At 42.1% G+C, this 15,000-nt stretch overlaps 1 protein-coding gene across 1 annotated transcript in view; it reads right to left on the bottom strand.

Annotated features, from left to right (window-relative positions):
- LOC308103058 (intersectin-2-like) overlaps positions 1-15,000 on the bottom strand; it is a gene marked incomplete at its 3' end in the record, with an annotated part of 62,055 nt that overhangs the window by 42,650 nt on the left and 4,405 nt on the right. Inside the window, exon 2 of the mRNA XM_080452906.1 lies at positions 2,190-2,252. Within this exon, the coding sequence (XP_080309032.1) occupies positions 2,190-2,196 (7 nt within the window). The 5' untranslated portion in view covers positions 2,197-2,252. The remainder of the gene's footprint in view (positions 1-2,189; positions 2,253-15,000) is intronic.

The following is a 15,000-nucleotide window of genomic DNA, read 5'->3' as shown; positions in this document are numbered from 1 at the left end:
TTTTTTTTTTAACCGGGGAAACTCCCCCCTGTCAGGTGATAAGAAGCGGCTTGCTAGCGCCTCATGCGTTGAAGGAAGCATGAGCTCAGTTCGGGGCTCTCCCCAGGCTGGCAGAGGGAGAGTAGCGCCCAGGATCACAAGATCACAAGTGAAAAAATGGGTTACAAACTGTCTTACTGACATAGAAGTGGTGGATGCTGTGAGGTTTGACTGCACTACTTTACTGCTGGATCAATACTTCACTAACACACACACACACATCACACACACACACACACACACACACACACACACACACATCACACACACACATCACACACACACACACACACACACACACACACACACACACACACACACACACACACACACACACACACACACACACACATCACACACACACCTGACTCTGACAAGAAATCAAACAGCACTCATCTCCGTTACACACATACAGTACACACAAACACACAAAGTACATAGAGCAGGGGTCTTCAACGTTTTCAGGCCAAGGACCCCCATAGCTGAGAGAGAGATGAAGCAGGGACTTTTGCGCGCACGTGTGTGAGCGCGCACGTGTGTGAGCGCGTGCACGCGAGGAGGAAGAGGCAGGCAGAAAGGAGAGGACACGCACCTGTGTGAGAGAGGGAGAGAGAGAGGAATGGGGGAGAGAGAGACTAGAGAGCGAGATATATATATATATATAGAGAGAGAGAGAGAGAGAGAGAGAGAGAGAGAGAGAGACTAGAGAGTGAGATATATATATATATATAGAGAGAGAGAGTGGGGGGGGGTCGAGGAAGGGAGAGAGAGACTAGAGAGCGAGATATATATATATATATATATATATATATAGAGAGAGAGAGAGAGAGAGAGAGAGAGAGAGAGAGAGAGAGAGAGAGAGAGAGAGAGAGAGAGAGAGAGTGGGGGGGGTCGAGGAAGGGAGAGAGAGACTAGAGAGTGAGATATATATATATATATATATATATATATATATATATATATATATATATATATATATAGAGAGAGAGAGAGAGAGAGAGAGAGAGAGAGAGAGAGAGAGAGAGAGAGAGAGAGAGAGAGAGAGAGAGGGGGGGGGTCGAGGAAGGGAGAGAGAGAGACTAGACTTTTGATGTTTTTGTTTGACGCTGTAGTGTGATCAAGTTAGGGCTGGTGAATTAATATTCGAATATTGAATATTCCTCGAATATGGGGAAAATATGTATATTCAAATATGAAAATTAATATTTGATAAAAAAAAAAAAATTAACGTTTATTTAACAGGGACAATACAAAAAACAATGTATCAAGTTATAAAAACAAACAAAATATATGTTTTATTGGATCCGAGCACTCGATACGTAGTTTTTTGTATTGTTTCTGTCAAAAAGTTTTTTAAATGTTTTTTTTTATTTTGTTATAATAATAATAATAATAATATTCTAATATGTTCGAATATCTGCCAATTTTTAAGACCAATATTCGAATATAATTTCTGAGGAAAGTTGACAGCCCTATAGATCAAGTAGGACATTCATTTACGGGGGTAAAAAAAAACACGAAAAGTTAAACTATGGACATAAGAGGTTTCTGCTGGACAACTCTCTCTCTCTCTCTCTCTCTCTCTCTCTCTCTCTCTCTCTCTCTCTCTCTCTCTCTCTCTCTCTCTCTCTCTCTCTCTCTCTCTCTCTCCCTCTCCCTGGTTTCCGCAGGAATCATTTCTGTGGAGCACAGCCTATATCCATATAGCCGGTGAATCTCACCAGACCAGAACACATCTGGATCAGAACACTGCACAACAATACAGTTGATCCCCACAAACCCTACTACACTTCACTACCACACACACACACACACACACACACACACCCACACACCCACACACCCACACACACACACACACACACACACACACACACACGTATGTAAACACTACTATACTTCACTACCACACACACACACACACACACACACACACACACACACACACACACAAACACACACGTATGTAAACACTACTATACTTCACTACCACACACACACACCAAGACATGTCATTCATAGAATCAAACACATTATGTACACACTACACACACGCACAGACACACACACACACACACACACACACACACACACACACACACACACACACACACACACACACACACACACACAGAGAGCAGTGGACTCACCATTCATGCTGCAGGTGTGGAGACAGAAGGCGGGGGGAGGTCCTCTGTGCTCCACTCAGACATCTGCAGAGAGAGAGAGAGAGAGAGAGAGAGAGAGAGAGAGAGACATGAGCCGAGAGGAAAGGACGAGTACCGGCACGTGTGGAGGAGAGAGGGACTCTGTTCATTTGTCCGTTTGTGCGCCCGCGCACGTGTGTGTGTGCGCGCGCACGTGTGTGTGAGCGTGTGCGTGCGAGAAGAAGAGGCAGGCAGAAAGGAGAGGACATGCGCTTGTGTGAGAGAGGGAGAGGAAGGGGGGAGAGAGAGACTAGAGAGCGAGAGAGAGAGAGAGAGAGAGGGGGGGGTGGAGGGAGGGAGAGAGAGAGGAAGGGGGAGAGAGAGACTAGAGAGCGAGATATAGAAAGAGAGAGAGAGAGATAGATATAGAAAGAGAGCTAGAGAGAGAGAGAGAGAGAGGGGGGGGTCGAGGGAGGGAGGAAGGGGGGAGAGAGAGACTAGAGAGCGAGATATAGAAGAGAGAGAGAGAGAGAGAGGGGGGGGGTCGAGAGAGGGAGAGAGAGAGGAATGGGGGAGAGAGAGACTAGAGAGAGAGATATAGAAAGGGAGAGAGAGAGAGAGAGAGAGAGAGAGAGAGAGAGAGAGAGGGAGAGAGAGAGAGAGAGAGAGAGAGAGAGAGAGAGGGGGTGAAGAATCACATCTCCCTGCTAACAATGCAAGGAGGGCAGACGCTGAGCAGCCTTCAGCAGGAGGGAGGGGGAACAGAGAGAGAAAGAGGAGAGGAGAAAAGAAGCTGGGGGGACAGGGGGGGGGGGGGCAGGTTAATGGGGAGGAGGGGGGTTTGGAGGGTTAAAGGGAGGTAACCTCCACTGATGAGCAGGAGGAGTGAATGGAGGCGAACAGAGAGGAGAAACATGATGGAGGAGGAGGCTGCAGTCTGATCTCCATCTATTCTCTCTCTCTCTCTCTCTCTCTCTCTCTCTCTCTCTCTCATTTGAAAATAGCCGATCTACAAGCTCACAATGTGTCGCATCGCGACGCATTGTGAGCTTGTAGATCGGCTATTTTCAAAATATTTGTATACATTTGAAAACTTGTGAAATGGAACATTGTGCATAATGAGTACTTTTACTTTTGGTACTTTAAGTACATTTTGATGCTTGTACTTATTTTTTTTACTAATTCCGGACTTTTCCTTGTAACAGAGTACTTCTAGATTGCAGTATTGATACTTTTACTTACATACAAAATGTGAGTACTTTTTCCACCACTGCTAGACCCCCCCACCCCCCCCCCCACCCACCCAGCAGAACCTGTGGCAGAGCCTCCAGAGGTAATAGATGGAAATGGAAGGTGAATCCAAGCATGAAATACTCCAGGGACTGAACAATGAGAAACACTCAATCAAGGCTTTTTTTCCCCCATATTCCAGCGGCATCGACGGGCGACTTAGAAACGCTCCTCTCTTGAGCGGCGAGCGCAGCTATAGGAGGGGGGGGCGCGCCCCGTCCATCATCTCTCTTCTACGCCTTCTTATTCTACTCTTCATACTTGGCTGTCACCTCCGCTCTTTTTGAGACTGATGCTCCCATCTTATTTATTTTTTTGCATTATTTCATTTTTTTGCATCGCATGGCCTTATCACCGTGAATCTTTTTTTCTAAGTCTCTTCTTGCGGTATTGTTCTCCATCTATAACGGCCCGTCAGACTTTAACCTTTAACCCATTAAGGCGATTCTTAAAAATGTTTTCTAAATCCTGACAGTTTTTTGAAATAAATCTAAAAAAAAAAAATTCACGATTTTTCAAAAATAGCAGATCTACAAGCTCGTAGCGCGGCACTCGGTGCCGCGCTATGAGCTTGTATATCTGCAATTTTTTAATAGCCAAAGAAATCTAAAGTGACACAGATGCGTTCCAGGTATTAATGGGTTAAGACCGGGAACACGCAATCTGTGTGTCAATTTTTAGATTTCTTTGGCTATTCAAGAGTGCCGCGCGCTGCGAGCTTGTAGATCTGCTATTTTTTGAATAGCCAAATCAATCTTTAAAATGACACAGACGCGTTCCAGGTCTTAATGGGTTAAGTAAAAGTAGCCGTACCACGATGTAGAAATGCTCTTTTACACAAAAGTGCAAACGTACAGACATAGCCAAATCTACAAGCTCACAATGTGTTTGCAGTGTGATGCGTTGTGAGCTTGTAGATCTGCTATTTTTGGAATACCCAAAGTTTAAACAAGGGCTTATACCCATTTCACCCATTTTGAACCTTCTTCATATAATTGTTCCTCACTGAATGCTCATTATATAAGATGGCGGCACGTCCACCTACTCACCCTGCGTCTCATTGGCGGGTCTGTGGACAGTTCAGAAACCTGCACACTAGTGACGTGCGGGTCGGGTTTTTTCATGACCCGCCCCGCCACGCCCCGCCCCGCCCCGCCACGGAACCCAACCCGCCTCAACCCGCCCCGCGAACCCATATATAAATCTATGGCTCAACCCGCCCCGCGACCTGCGGTGTGGAAAAAAAAGATAATCATCATCATAATAGCTCAGATTTAAATAGCGCTCTTTTAAAGGGATATTTCACTTTCAAATAAAATAAACATTACATTTTTTTTTAAAAACAATGAAAGAAGTTATGGCAAAATCACGGCCCCCTCACACATTAGTAGGACACTCTAATGCGTGAGGGGGCCGTGATTTTTCCATTACTTTTTTCATTTATTTTTTATAGATTTTTTAAATGTTTATTTTATTTGAAAGTGGAGTATCCCTTTAAGTACCCAAAGTCGCTTTAAATGTCTACAGTAGCACAACATTGTCATGGGCTAAATAAACTAGCATGTTGTTCAAAATAGGGTTGCTTTTTTGTTTTTTTTTGCGTGTGAGAGCGGCTGACCCGCTCACCCGCAGCCGCCCGCATAATTGCCTCTGAAATCCTGACTCGACCACCCGCGCCGCGGGTTGACCCGCGGGTTACGGGTCGGCCCGCTCATCACTACTGCCTACCAGTGACATCATCAAAGGGGATTCCCTAGCTAAACTTCAGCCCCAATTCTCTTCCTGGAAAGTTGGCATGCTGAACTAGAAGCTATTGTTCTTGCATTAATACAAATTGGAATTGTTGAAAATAAACAAACCTGCCTACTACTGATGTCACTGGTAGGCAGGTTTCTGAACTGTCCACAGCCCTCTTCTGAAACACAGTGTGAGACACAAATGGTTTCATCTCATAAAAGGGCATTAGTGAGTTCCAATTATATGAATATAAGTTTGAAAATGGGTGAACTGTTCCTTTATTGTAAGTGTTTAATGCATGTTTTGTATTAATAAACTAAATCTACAAAGTAACTGGTAACTAAAGCTGTCAAATAATTGTAGTGGAGTAAATATTACAATATTTTTATATATATAAAGTAATGAAAAAAGCAAATACTCTAGTAAAGTAAAATTACTTCAACTTAACTCATTCAGTGCCAGGTAAATAAAACTCTCTCGGAGGTATCGCGAGATTTGGCTGCCAGACAGGAAATGGGGGATGGTCTCTCGATACTTTGGCCGTTCAGAAACATACTTTGTACTCGATGTGTGATACGTCTTCTTTTATTTTCCTGGGCTGAGTATTTCATAAAGGTTTCAATCGTTCAGAAATAGTGTTTGTTCATAAGCTGTCCAGCCGGCTCTCATAGACTCCCAATGTTTCACGATAGAGAAAATGATATGGGCATAAAAGGGAAACACGGTCTCATGAAGGTTGCCATGGTTACCCAATATTCACGTCAGTCATGTCAGTCACAAGCCGTGTAAAACTCCATGTTTGGGCGAGACTGACGTCATATTTGATGACGTGAGAATCTCTAGAAAGGGAGATTCCTAAACGTGTCATAGATACGGAGTCTGACATCAGCGAACCCTTCCCAGAAACTCCATACATAGAGATAACCGTCAATGTCCAGGACTGACGTCATAGTCCCATATTTGGCATAACTGACATAGGCAGCTCCATATATGGAGATGTCTGACACTATCTGACATCACCGTAGTGACTACGGTGATGTCAGATAGTGTCAGACATCTCCATACAGTATATGGAGATGTCTGACACTATCTGACATCACCGTGGTGACATTAGGGCCGCAGCCAACAGCATAAGAGAGGCTCGACATGCCTCGGTAGGGCAGTTCCAGCAGCAACTCAGAGAGAGATGAAGTACTCATAGAGAGATAAGCATCGAAGAGAATCCAGCAATAGTTGATTCCCACAGCCTAAAGTGTCACATATCAGTTTCCCTACTTCGCATAACGGCTTTCGGATCTGGTTAAAGAATCAGTCGATTGATAGTTTCTACATGGTCCTTCAGCTTGAGTTAAAAGCTGATTGAACAGAAAGTGAGGAGCAGAAGAGACCTTGATACACGGAGAGACGGAATATTAGATCACATACAGAAAGATAACCTTTAAAACATACTATTCTGCAGTCACATCAAAACCCCTTGGATTGTAAAGAGAAGACATCACTGGTTGAGGACACCCCAGTAACACTGCTGATACAAAAACAATTTCCAGTTTTTCACACTTTGACTTCTATTCTCAGTGTGTAGAAATGGCATCCGCCAGCAGTCTAGTGTCTGAAGAGCACTTCCTGTGTTCTATCTGTATGGATGTGTTCACTGATCCAGTCACCACTCCATGTGGACACAACTACTGCAAGACCTGTATCACACATTACTGGGACATTAATGATGTGTGTCGGTGTCCACTGTGTGCAAAGATCTTCAATAAGAGACCAGAGGTATCTGTCAATACTCTTATTTCTGAGATGGTTCATCAGTTCAGGAGTCACAAGCGAAAAGAAGAATATGAAGCAAAGACAGAGGCTGAAATCCAGCAGATGATCCAGGAGAGACAAGTGAAGATTCAGGAGGTCAAACACTCAGTAGAGATCAGCAGGAAAGATGCAGACACAGTGATAGCAGGCAGTGTGCAGGTCTTCACTGCTCTGATCAGCTGTATTGAGAGGAGCCAGGCTGAGCTCATTGATGTGATTGAAGAGAAGCAGAAAACAACAGAGAAACATGCTGAAGGCTTCATCAAAGATCTGCAAGTGGAAATCACTCAGTTAGAGAAGAGAAGCTCTGATCTGAAGCAGCTCTCACACACTGAAGACCACCTCCACCTCCTCCAGAACTTCACCTCCATCAACACCCCTCCACCCACCAAGGACTGGACAAAGGTCAATGTCCATCAGTCTTCATATGTGGGGACTGCGAGGACAGCTGTGGCTCAGCTGGAGAAGACACTCAGTCAAGAGATGAAGAAGAAGCTGTTTGATGCTGAGCTGTGGAGGATCCAGCAATATGTAGTGGATGTGACTCTGGACCCTGATACAGCACATCGCAAACTCATCCTGTCTGAGGATGGAAAACAAGTGAGTGATGGAAACATATGCAAGAACCTCCCAAACAACACAGAGAGATTCTCTTATTGTATCTGTGTCTTAGGAAAACAAAGCTTCTCCTCAGGAAGGTTTTACTATGAGGTTCAGGTTAAAAGGAAGACTAAGTGGGATATAGGAGTGGTCAGAGAGTCCATCAACAGGAAGAGAGACATCACATATACCCCCAACGATGGTTTCTGGTCTATAGTGTTGAGGAATGGAAATATGTACAAGGCTGCTGCTGACCCTGCTGTCCTCCTCCCTGTAAGAGAGGAGGTCCAGAAAGTGGGAGTGTTTGTGGATTATGAGGAGGGTCTGGTCTCCTTTTATGATGTGGAGGCCAGAGTTCATCTCTACTCTTTCACTGGCTGCACCTTCACTGAGAAACTATATCCATACTTCAGTCCCTGTTTTATGGATGGTGGTACAAACTCTGCTCCTCTGATCATCTCTCATGTCAACATGGACACTGATCTTGGTGGGACGGAGTGACGGAGTGTCCCCTCCAATAAAAAATTAAAAAAACATGAAGTAGTCCTCTCCAGTATATCATTTAGAAATACATTATGCATATATTTTAATATAAGCCGACTCCACACTTGCATTAATGGGAACAAATAATATCATAAAAACTTGCCTCGAGATACAGTATACGTGAGCCTGACAGCCTAGATTATTTTGTTGCATAACACATGTCTTTATTCACAGTTTATTCATAATGTTTAAACATGAATGAACAAGGACACAAATTATGCACACAACCTCTTTGGCTAATTCCAGGCACATATTGAAAAGTCTAAATATTATATCACAAAAGACATAAAAGATCCTAACGTGACCTTCTTAAACTAATGGCCTAAGTCATTTTTTTTTTAAAGTTTTTCAGAAAAAAAATTAAGCTAATCCAAAACCAAACTATATGATATTTGCTAATCATTTCACTCAAAACGTTTATAACAAATTATGACTATATGACTATTAACATAAAAATAACACTGTCTGTCAGTTATGTAACTTAAGAGATTTAAATAGGTTTGATTAAACCGGACTTAGGCCAAATGATGTACTGATTCACTCCAGACTTAGGCCTTTTTTTTGGCCTAAGTCAAGAAAGACGTGACCTATTTTGGCCTATTTTGGCCCAAGTCACACTAGGGAGTTAGGCCATTATACTAAAAGGGGAGGGAACAGCATGATCCTTTTCGATTAGGAGATAGGAGATTTTACCAGAGGTGGCCGGTGTCATGAGGAGCTGACAAAAATGTAAAAAAATATATAATTTTTCTCAAAAAAATGACTTAGGCCATTAGTTTAAGTACAGTGCTTGAGTAAATGTACTTAGTTACTTTCCACCTGTGATGTTTTTGGAGAAGCGTCCTGGACGGCCCTGAATAAAAATAAATAAAAATACAACAAACCCTCGACTGAAAGCAGTAAAGTGAAAAAGGCACTGCTACTGTTGAGAGCTCTCTCTCTCTCTCTCTCTCTCTCTCTCTCTCTCTCTCTCTCTCTCTCTCTCTCTCTCTGAGACAAACACATTCGTCCTCATTATTTTCCTGTCCTGTCCTCCTATAACTCTCAGTCGGTGCACATTTAGGGCTTTTCGCTTCGTCTCCCGTTTCTTGTTCCAGCACTTTCTCCATCCATTAGTGTGTGCATCCCTCCCAAACACACTGCCAGCTACGCTGCTATTACACCGGCTCAGAACTACCACTACACTATCCTACAGTGAAGTTGCCTATAACCAAATATTGTACTTTTACTCCACTACAATTCTTTGAAAACTTTAGTTACTAGTTATTTTGCAGGTTTAAATGATTACATTATAAAACACACATTAACCACTTTAGCCCTATTTTATACCTAGGCTATTTGAAAACAGCCGATCTACAAGCTCACGACGGGTCGCAGCGCAAAATGTACACTCCTGGCGTGTGGCTGCAGTATAAATCATCGAGCGCCTCCATTACCTCCAATTACTTAGAGAGTAATGTCTGACTTATCCCCGGTCGCGCGCCCATGTGGCGGCGCCCCCAAAAAACGGCCCGATCTACGAGCTCACGACGCGTCGTTTACACGACGCGTTGTGAGCTTGTAGATCGGGCCGGTTTTCCGGTGCACGCAGACCAGCTACAAATCAGCGACATAATGGACTGTTGTCTCGCCGACTGACCTCCGTTCCCGGGCCTTTTCTCAGCTCACGAGTCGTAAAGCCTGGTAAAGAGCTATACGGCTATAATGAGTGTCTAATAGGGGCGGGACCAGGGGTGTAAAGTAACTATAAGTGCATGTACTCAAGCACTGTACTTTGTAGATTTTGATTTTTATTACAACACATACATTAACCAATTGAGCCCTATATACATTTCGCAGCCTTTTGAAAATAGCAGATCTACAAGGACACAATGCGTCGCATCGCGACGCATTGCGAGCTTGTAGATCTGCTATTTAGTGAGTAATAAGTACAATACTTAGTTACTTTCCACCACTGCCTATAGTGATGTCATCAACCTGAGACGGCCCCTGGGGACTAACGGGATTCAAGCCGCCCTCTAGGTGTGTGTCTTAAAAGCACAATGACACTTTATAGAGGTTTGGGTTGTGTAGTGGGTAGGAGGTGCACACACATCCAAACATTTCCACGGGCGCTGGATCAGACTTTAATAATCTGTGAACTATAGGAAAAGGTCCTCACACCGTCTTGGTGCTCCCAACATCACTTAATAAATAGAGCGGTCAAAAAAACAACAACGTTTCGGCCGATGTGGCCTTAGTCGGGTATACTGAGCTGAGTGAGGAGACATATGAGAGACAAAAGTGGGCAGGGTTCACAAATCACTGAGTGAGGGCACACAGGGACAACGGCCCAATTTGGAATTCACAGTCTATGACAGATCCATAGATAAGCCATTAGTATTCCTATGTGGCCATCAGTAAAAAAGGAAAACATTTTGTATACAAATGTGTCCATACCCTTTACAAATGCAATACCTGTCCACAATGTATGAAAACAAAGGTCCCTGAGCTATAAACACAGTTAACAGTCAGATATATACAAAATATAAAAATGCAATATATAATAATGCAATTGGGTTGTGTAGTTACCTTGTATAATGTAACTACAAATATTGATGAGATATTATCTTCAATAGCTGCTCCATTGATAATCTAAACTTGTCTCCTCGTTGACTTGCATTGCACAGTGAAACAGGTATCAAACTCACTTATTTTTTTTTCTTATCAGTCTCCGGGCACAAAGTATTTAGTGGTTTGCGGCGAAATACACATTAATTTGGGGGTCCTTGACATGAAAAAGTGAGAACCACTGCACTCAATAACGGCACCTACAGATCTGCTCAATAACATCTATATTGAATTATAACAGAGTAACTAAACAAACCCCACCTCAAGCAAAGTGTCATTTATCTTGAATAAGGCCCTGAGGTCTGTTTATATACTGTACTCTATGTGTTGTTTGCATTTCAGACTGAATGTTTTAGCATGCGGGGCGGCTTGTTCTCTCACCGTCGGCCCTCATACACAAACACCAGGGTTGCCAGATTATGCTAGAGAAACAAGCGGCCAGGTTTACAAAAACAAGCCCAAGAGAAGCGACTATAGACCAAACGAGCACTACGCCTACTGTATTTCATAGGCTACTTGAAAATAGCAGCTCCACAACTAAAAAAAAAAAGAATTAATATCCGGAATACTTTTGAAACATTTTAAATACACAAATGTTATATGGTGGTCCCTGGCACAAAATGTTTTCAGATGGGGACACGCGGGACAATTACATATCAATCTGGGGGTCCTTCACATGAAAATGTTTGAGAACCACTGGTTTAAACAACATTTAGGAAGCAAGCCCAAAGTAAGCAACTATAGGCTACACTAGAACCAAGCCAAAAATGCAAGCAACTTTACGAAAAAAACAAGCCCAAAGTCGCTTATAATAAGCACACCTGGCAACACTGACGAACATGCCCCTAGCCTAAAAGAGGTGTGTGTGTGTGTGTTTGTGTTTTAAACAGAGAGATTATCATGGTCTGTTGTGTAAGTAAACACACGCACACGCACACACACACACGCACGCACACACGCACGCACACATGCACACACGCACACACGCACAGAGCCTTACGCTGTTCAGATAAGACTCCATCTGGCTGATGATGACAGGCTGAGATCAATAGCACTGACGAGATAAAAGGCCGTCTTGTGTCAACAATAACTTCCAGACTTCAGACTACAAAGACCTGACTGACTCCTAAAGGTCTCTCTGCCGGGAAAATGTGTTATCTAATTCTAATCTAGATTAACCCATTAAGACCTGAGGCCGATTCTAAAAATGTTTTCTAAATCTACATTTTTTTTTGAAAAAAAATGAAACAAATTTTTTTTTCATAATTTTTCTAAAATAGCAGATCTACAAGCTCATAGCGCGGCACTCGGTGCCGCGCTATGAGCTTGTATATCTGCTATTTTTGAATAGCCAAAGAAATCTAAAATGACACAGACGCGTCCCTGGTCTTAATGGGTTAAGTACCACCAGGATCTCCCTTAAAGGCTTATAAAGAAATATTGCATTTAGAAATGCTGGATTCTTTTCATTTCGACATAATGAACGTGGATGTGAGACTGAGGTCCAGATAGCAGAGATGCTATAGCATACATGGGGGGCCCCGGTGGGCCACATGCGGCCCCCACACCTTCACTTAATGCGGCCTGTAGGTTAATATCAGAATAGTGATATATTATTGATTTCAGCTGTTTGCAATTCCAAACATGCAAACATGACCCACTTTAATTACTTCAATCTATATTAGTAGCTTAATGACTAGTATAAAAATTCTATTGTCTTTTGTATGTCCAATGTATTTGTACTTAAGTTCAAAAAGTTAACATAAGTATAACTAAATGCATTTGAAATTAAATAAAAATGTTACTTTTCAGGATTCCAATTTAAAAAATTGCAAAAATAGCAGATCTACAAGCACAAAACGTGTCGCGGTGCGCCGCGTTGTGAGCTTGTAGATCGGCTATTTCTGCTACTTTTGTATGACATAGAACAGTCGAAGTACGGCCTTCATTTAGGAAAAAAGTTAAAATACGGCGATAAGAGGCGTCTGTCTGCCCGACAGCAATGTGGCCCTCTGGAGTGAGTGTGGAAATATAGTGGCCCTCTACATCATCAAAGTTGCATCACCCCCTGTGCTATAGAGCATCGCAGTTCCCGCCCACTTCCTGGTTTTTCGTGGTGCCGGAAGGAAAAGCTCAATGCATTTTTCCCATTGACATTTCCAAAAATATTTATATCAATGAATTTAAGCCTCGAATCAAGCCATCCAGGGTCCTGGTGAATCATGACCATAAAACGTTTGATTCTGTGAAAAAACTTTTTTGAAAACGGCAAAACAGAGGGTATTTATTAAATATAGTATATCATATCATTAAATATAAAATAAAAGAAAATCACAGAAAAAAACGTTTTATGGTCATGATGATGGTCATGTTTTATTGGCTTGATTCTAGGCTTAAATTCATTGATATAAATATTTTTGGAAATGTCAAAGGGAAAAATGCATTGAGCTTTTCCTTCCGGCACCACAAAAAACCAGGAAGTGGGCGGGAACTGCGATGCTCTATATGCTATATATAGAGAGTAGCACAAACCGTTAAAGCAGGGGTCTTCGACAGGGGGGGCCCTTAGGGGGTCCTCAGAGATATTGCAGGGGGGCCACCAGAATCTTTGTGTGATGGGAACTACAAGATCTAGATCTACAAGCTCACAACGCGTCGCAGACGCGCTGTGAGCTTGTATCGGCTTTTTTTTTCCACGAAGAGGTTTGGTGTACAGGGTAAAAAAAAAGAGCAGAGCAAGTACCAAGCCCGAAGGTCAAGTTGACAAATTATTGAGGGTTTAAGTCATTAAATGTCTGAAAACACACATTTATCATCTCTCTCTCAGCTCCTTGGCCTGAATAAAACATTGAAGACCACTGAGTTAAAGCAATAGACCATATTCACACGGCAGCCATTTTGCTATTAAAGGGATAGTTCACCCCCAAAATGACTTTTTTTCCTATCGATTAGTCACCCTATGGAGACTTGAACTCATGGAATTTTTTTGTTGTTGTTTTTTTCTTATTCCTATAAGCCAATAATTTGATGACCGGCAGCGGTTTCGGTAGGAGACACAAAGAGTCTCCTTTGTGTCTCCTACCGAAACCGCTGGTCATCAAATTATTGGCTTAGGAATGAGACAAAAACCCCAAAAATATCTCCATCGGGTGACTAATCCACAGAAAAAAAGTATTTTTTGGGGTGAACTATCCCTTTAACATTGCCAAAGCAAAAGTGGAACAAAACAATCAAAACATAATAATGTATTATGTACAATTAAAAGGGAATAGAAATGACGTGTACTGTACACACAGAGCTGTTACATTGCAACTGAAGGAAGTCTAACTTACAAAACCATAAGAATTGTGCATTTGCTGTCAGGAATAGTTGGCCTATATATCCACATAGGAAAAGGTTAGCTCGGGATAAGCCTCTGCAAGGTTGTGCACAAATAGCAAGTTGTAGTGTTTAGTGTTTAACCCTTTAAGGACCGGGAAGGGAACGCGTCTCTGTTTGATTGTAGTTACAGATGTTCGCTTTAAAAAAATATATGTATGTATATATATATATATATATATATATATATATATATATATATATATATATATAAGATTTGAGTTAAAGATTTTCGCTTTAAAAAATAAATAAAATAATATATATATATATATATATATATATATATATATATATATATATATATATATATATATATATATACATACATATATATATACATACATACATACATACATACATACATAGGTAATTGATCTATTTAAAGGTTAAAGGTAATTGTACAGATTTTCTACAATTCATATATATATTTTTTATGTTCAAATCTCTCTCTCTCTCTCAATCACTCATTATCACAGGGATGTATGTAGGAGTCTAGCCCCCCTCTTTCCTCCTGTGAGCTTGTAGATCACCTATATATTTTTTCAGATGGGGGTCCATGCAGGCGGCCATATACGTATACATTAGGACATTAGGGGGTCCTTTGACGTGAAAGATGTCTGACAGCCATTGCTCCACTAGGGTTCAAATGACGATTAAATGGGGGATTAAAATTCAAAGTTTGGTGGACACACACACACACACACACACACACACACACACACACACACACACACACACACACACACACACACACACACACACACACACACACACACACACACACACACACCTCCTCTTTACCATAAATGTCTTTCCACTGTGACGCCCCCCTGCATGCTGAGTGACA

The sequence above is a fragment of the Gymnoscopelus braueri genome, assembly GCF_963280865.1.
Source record: "Gymnoscopelus braueri genome assembly, chromosome: 16".
Taxonomy (NCBI): Eukaryota; Metazoa; Chordata; class Actinopteri; order Myctophiformes; family Myctophidae; genus Gymnoscopelus; species Gymnoscopelus braueri.
This window is presented reverse-complemented; position numbering and strand designations above follow the sequence as displayed.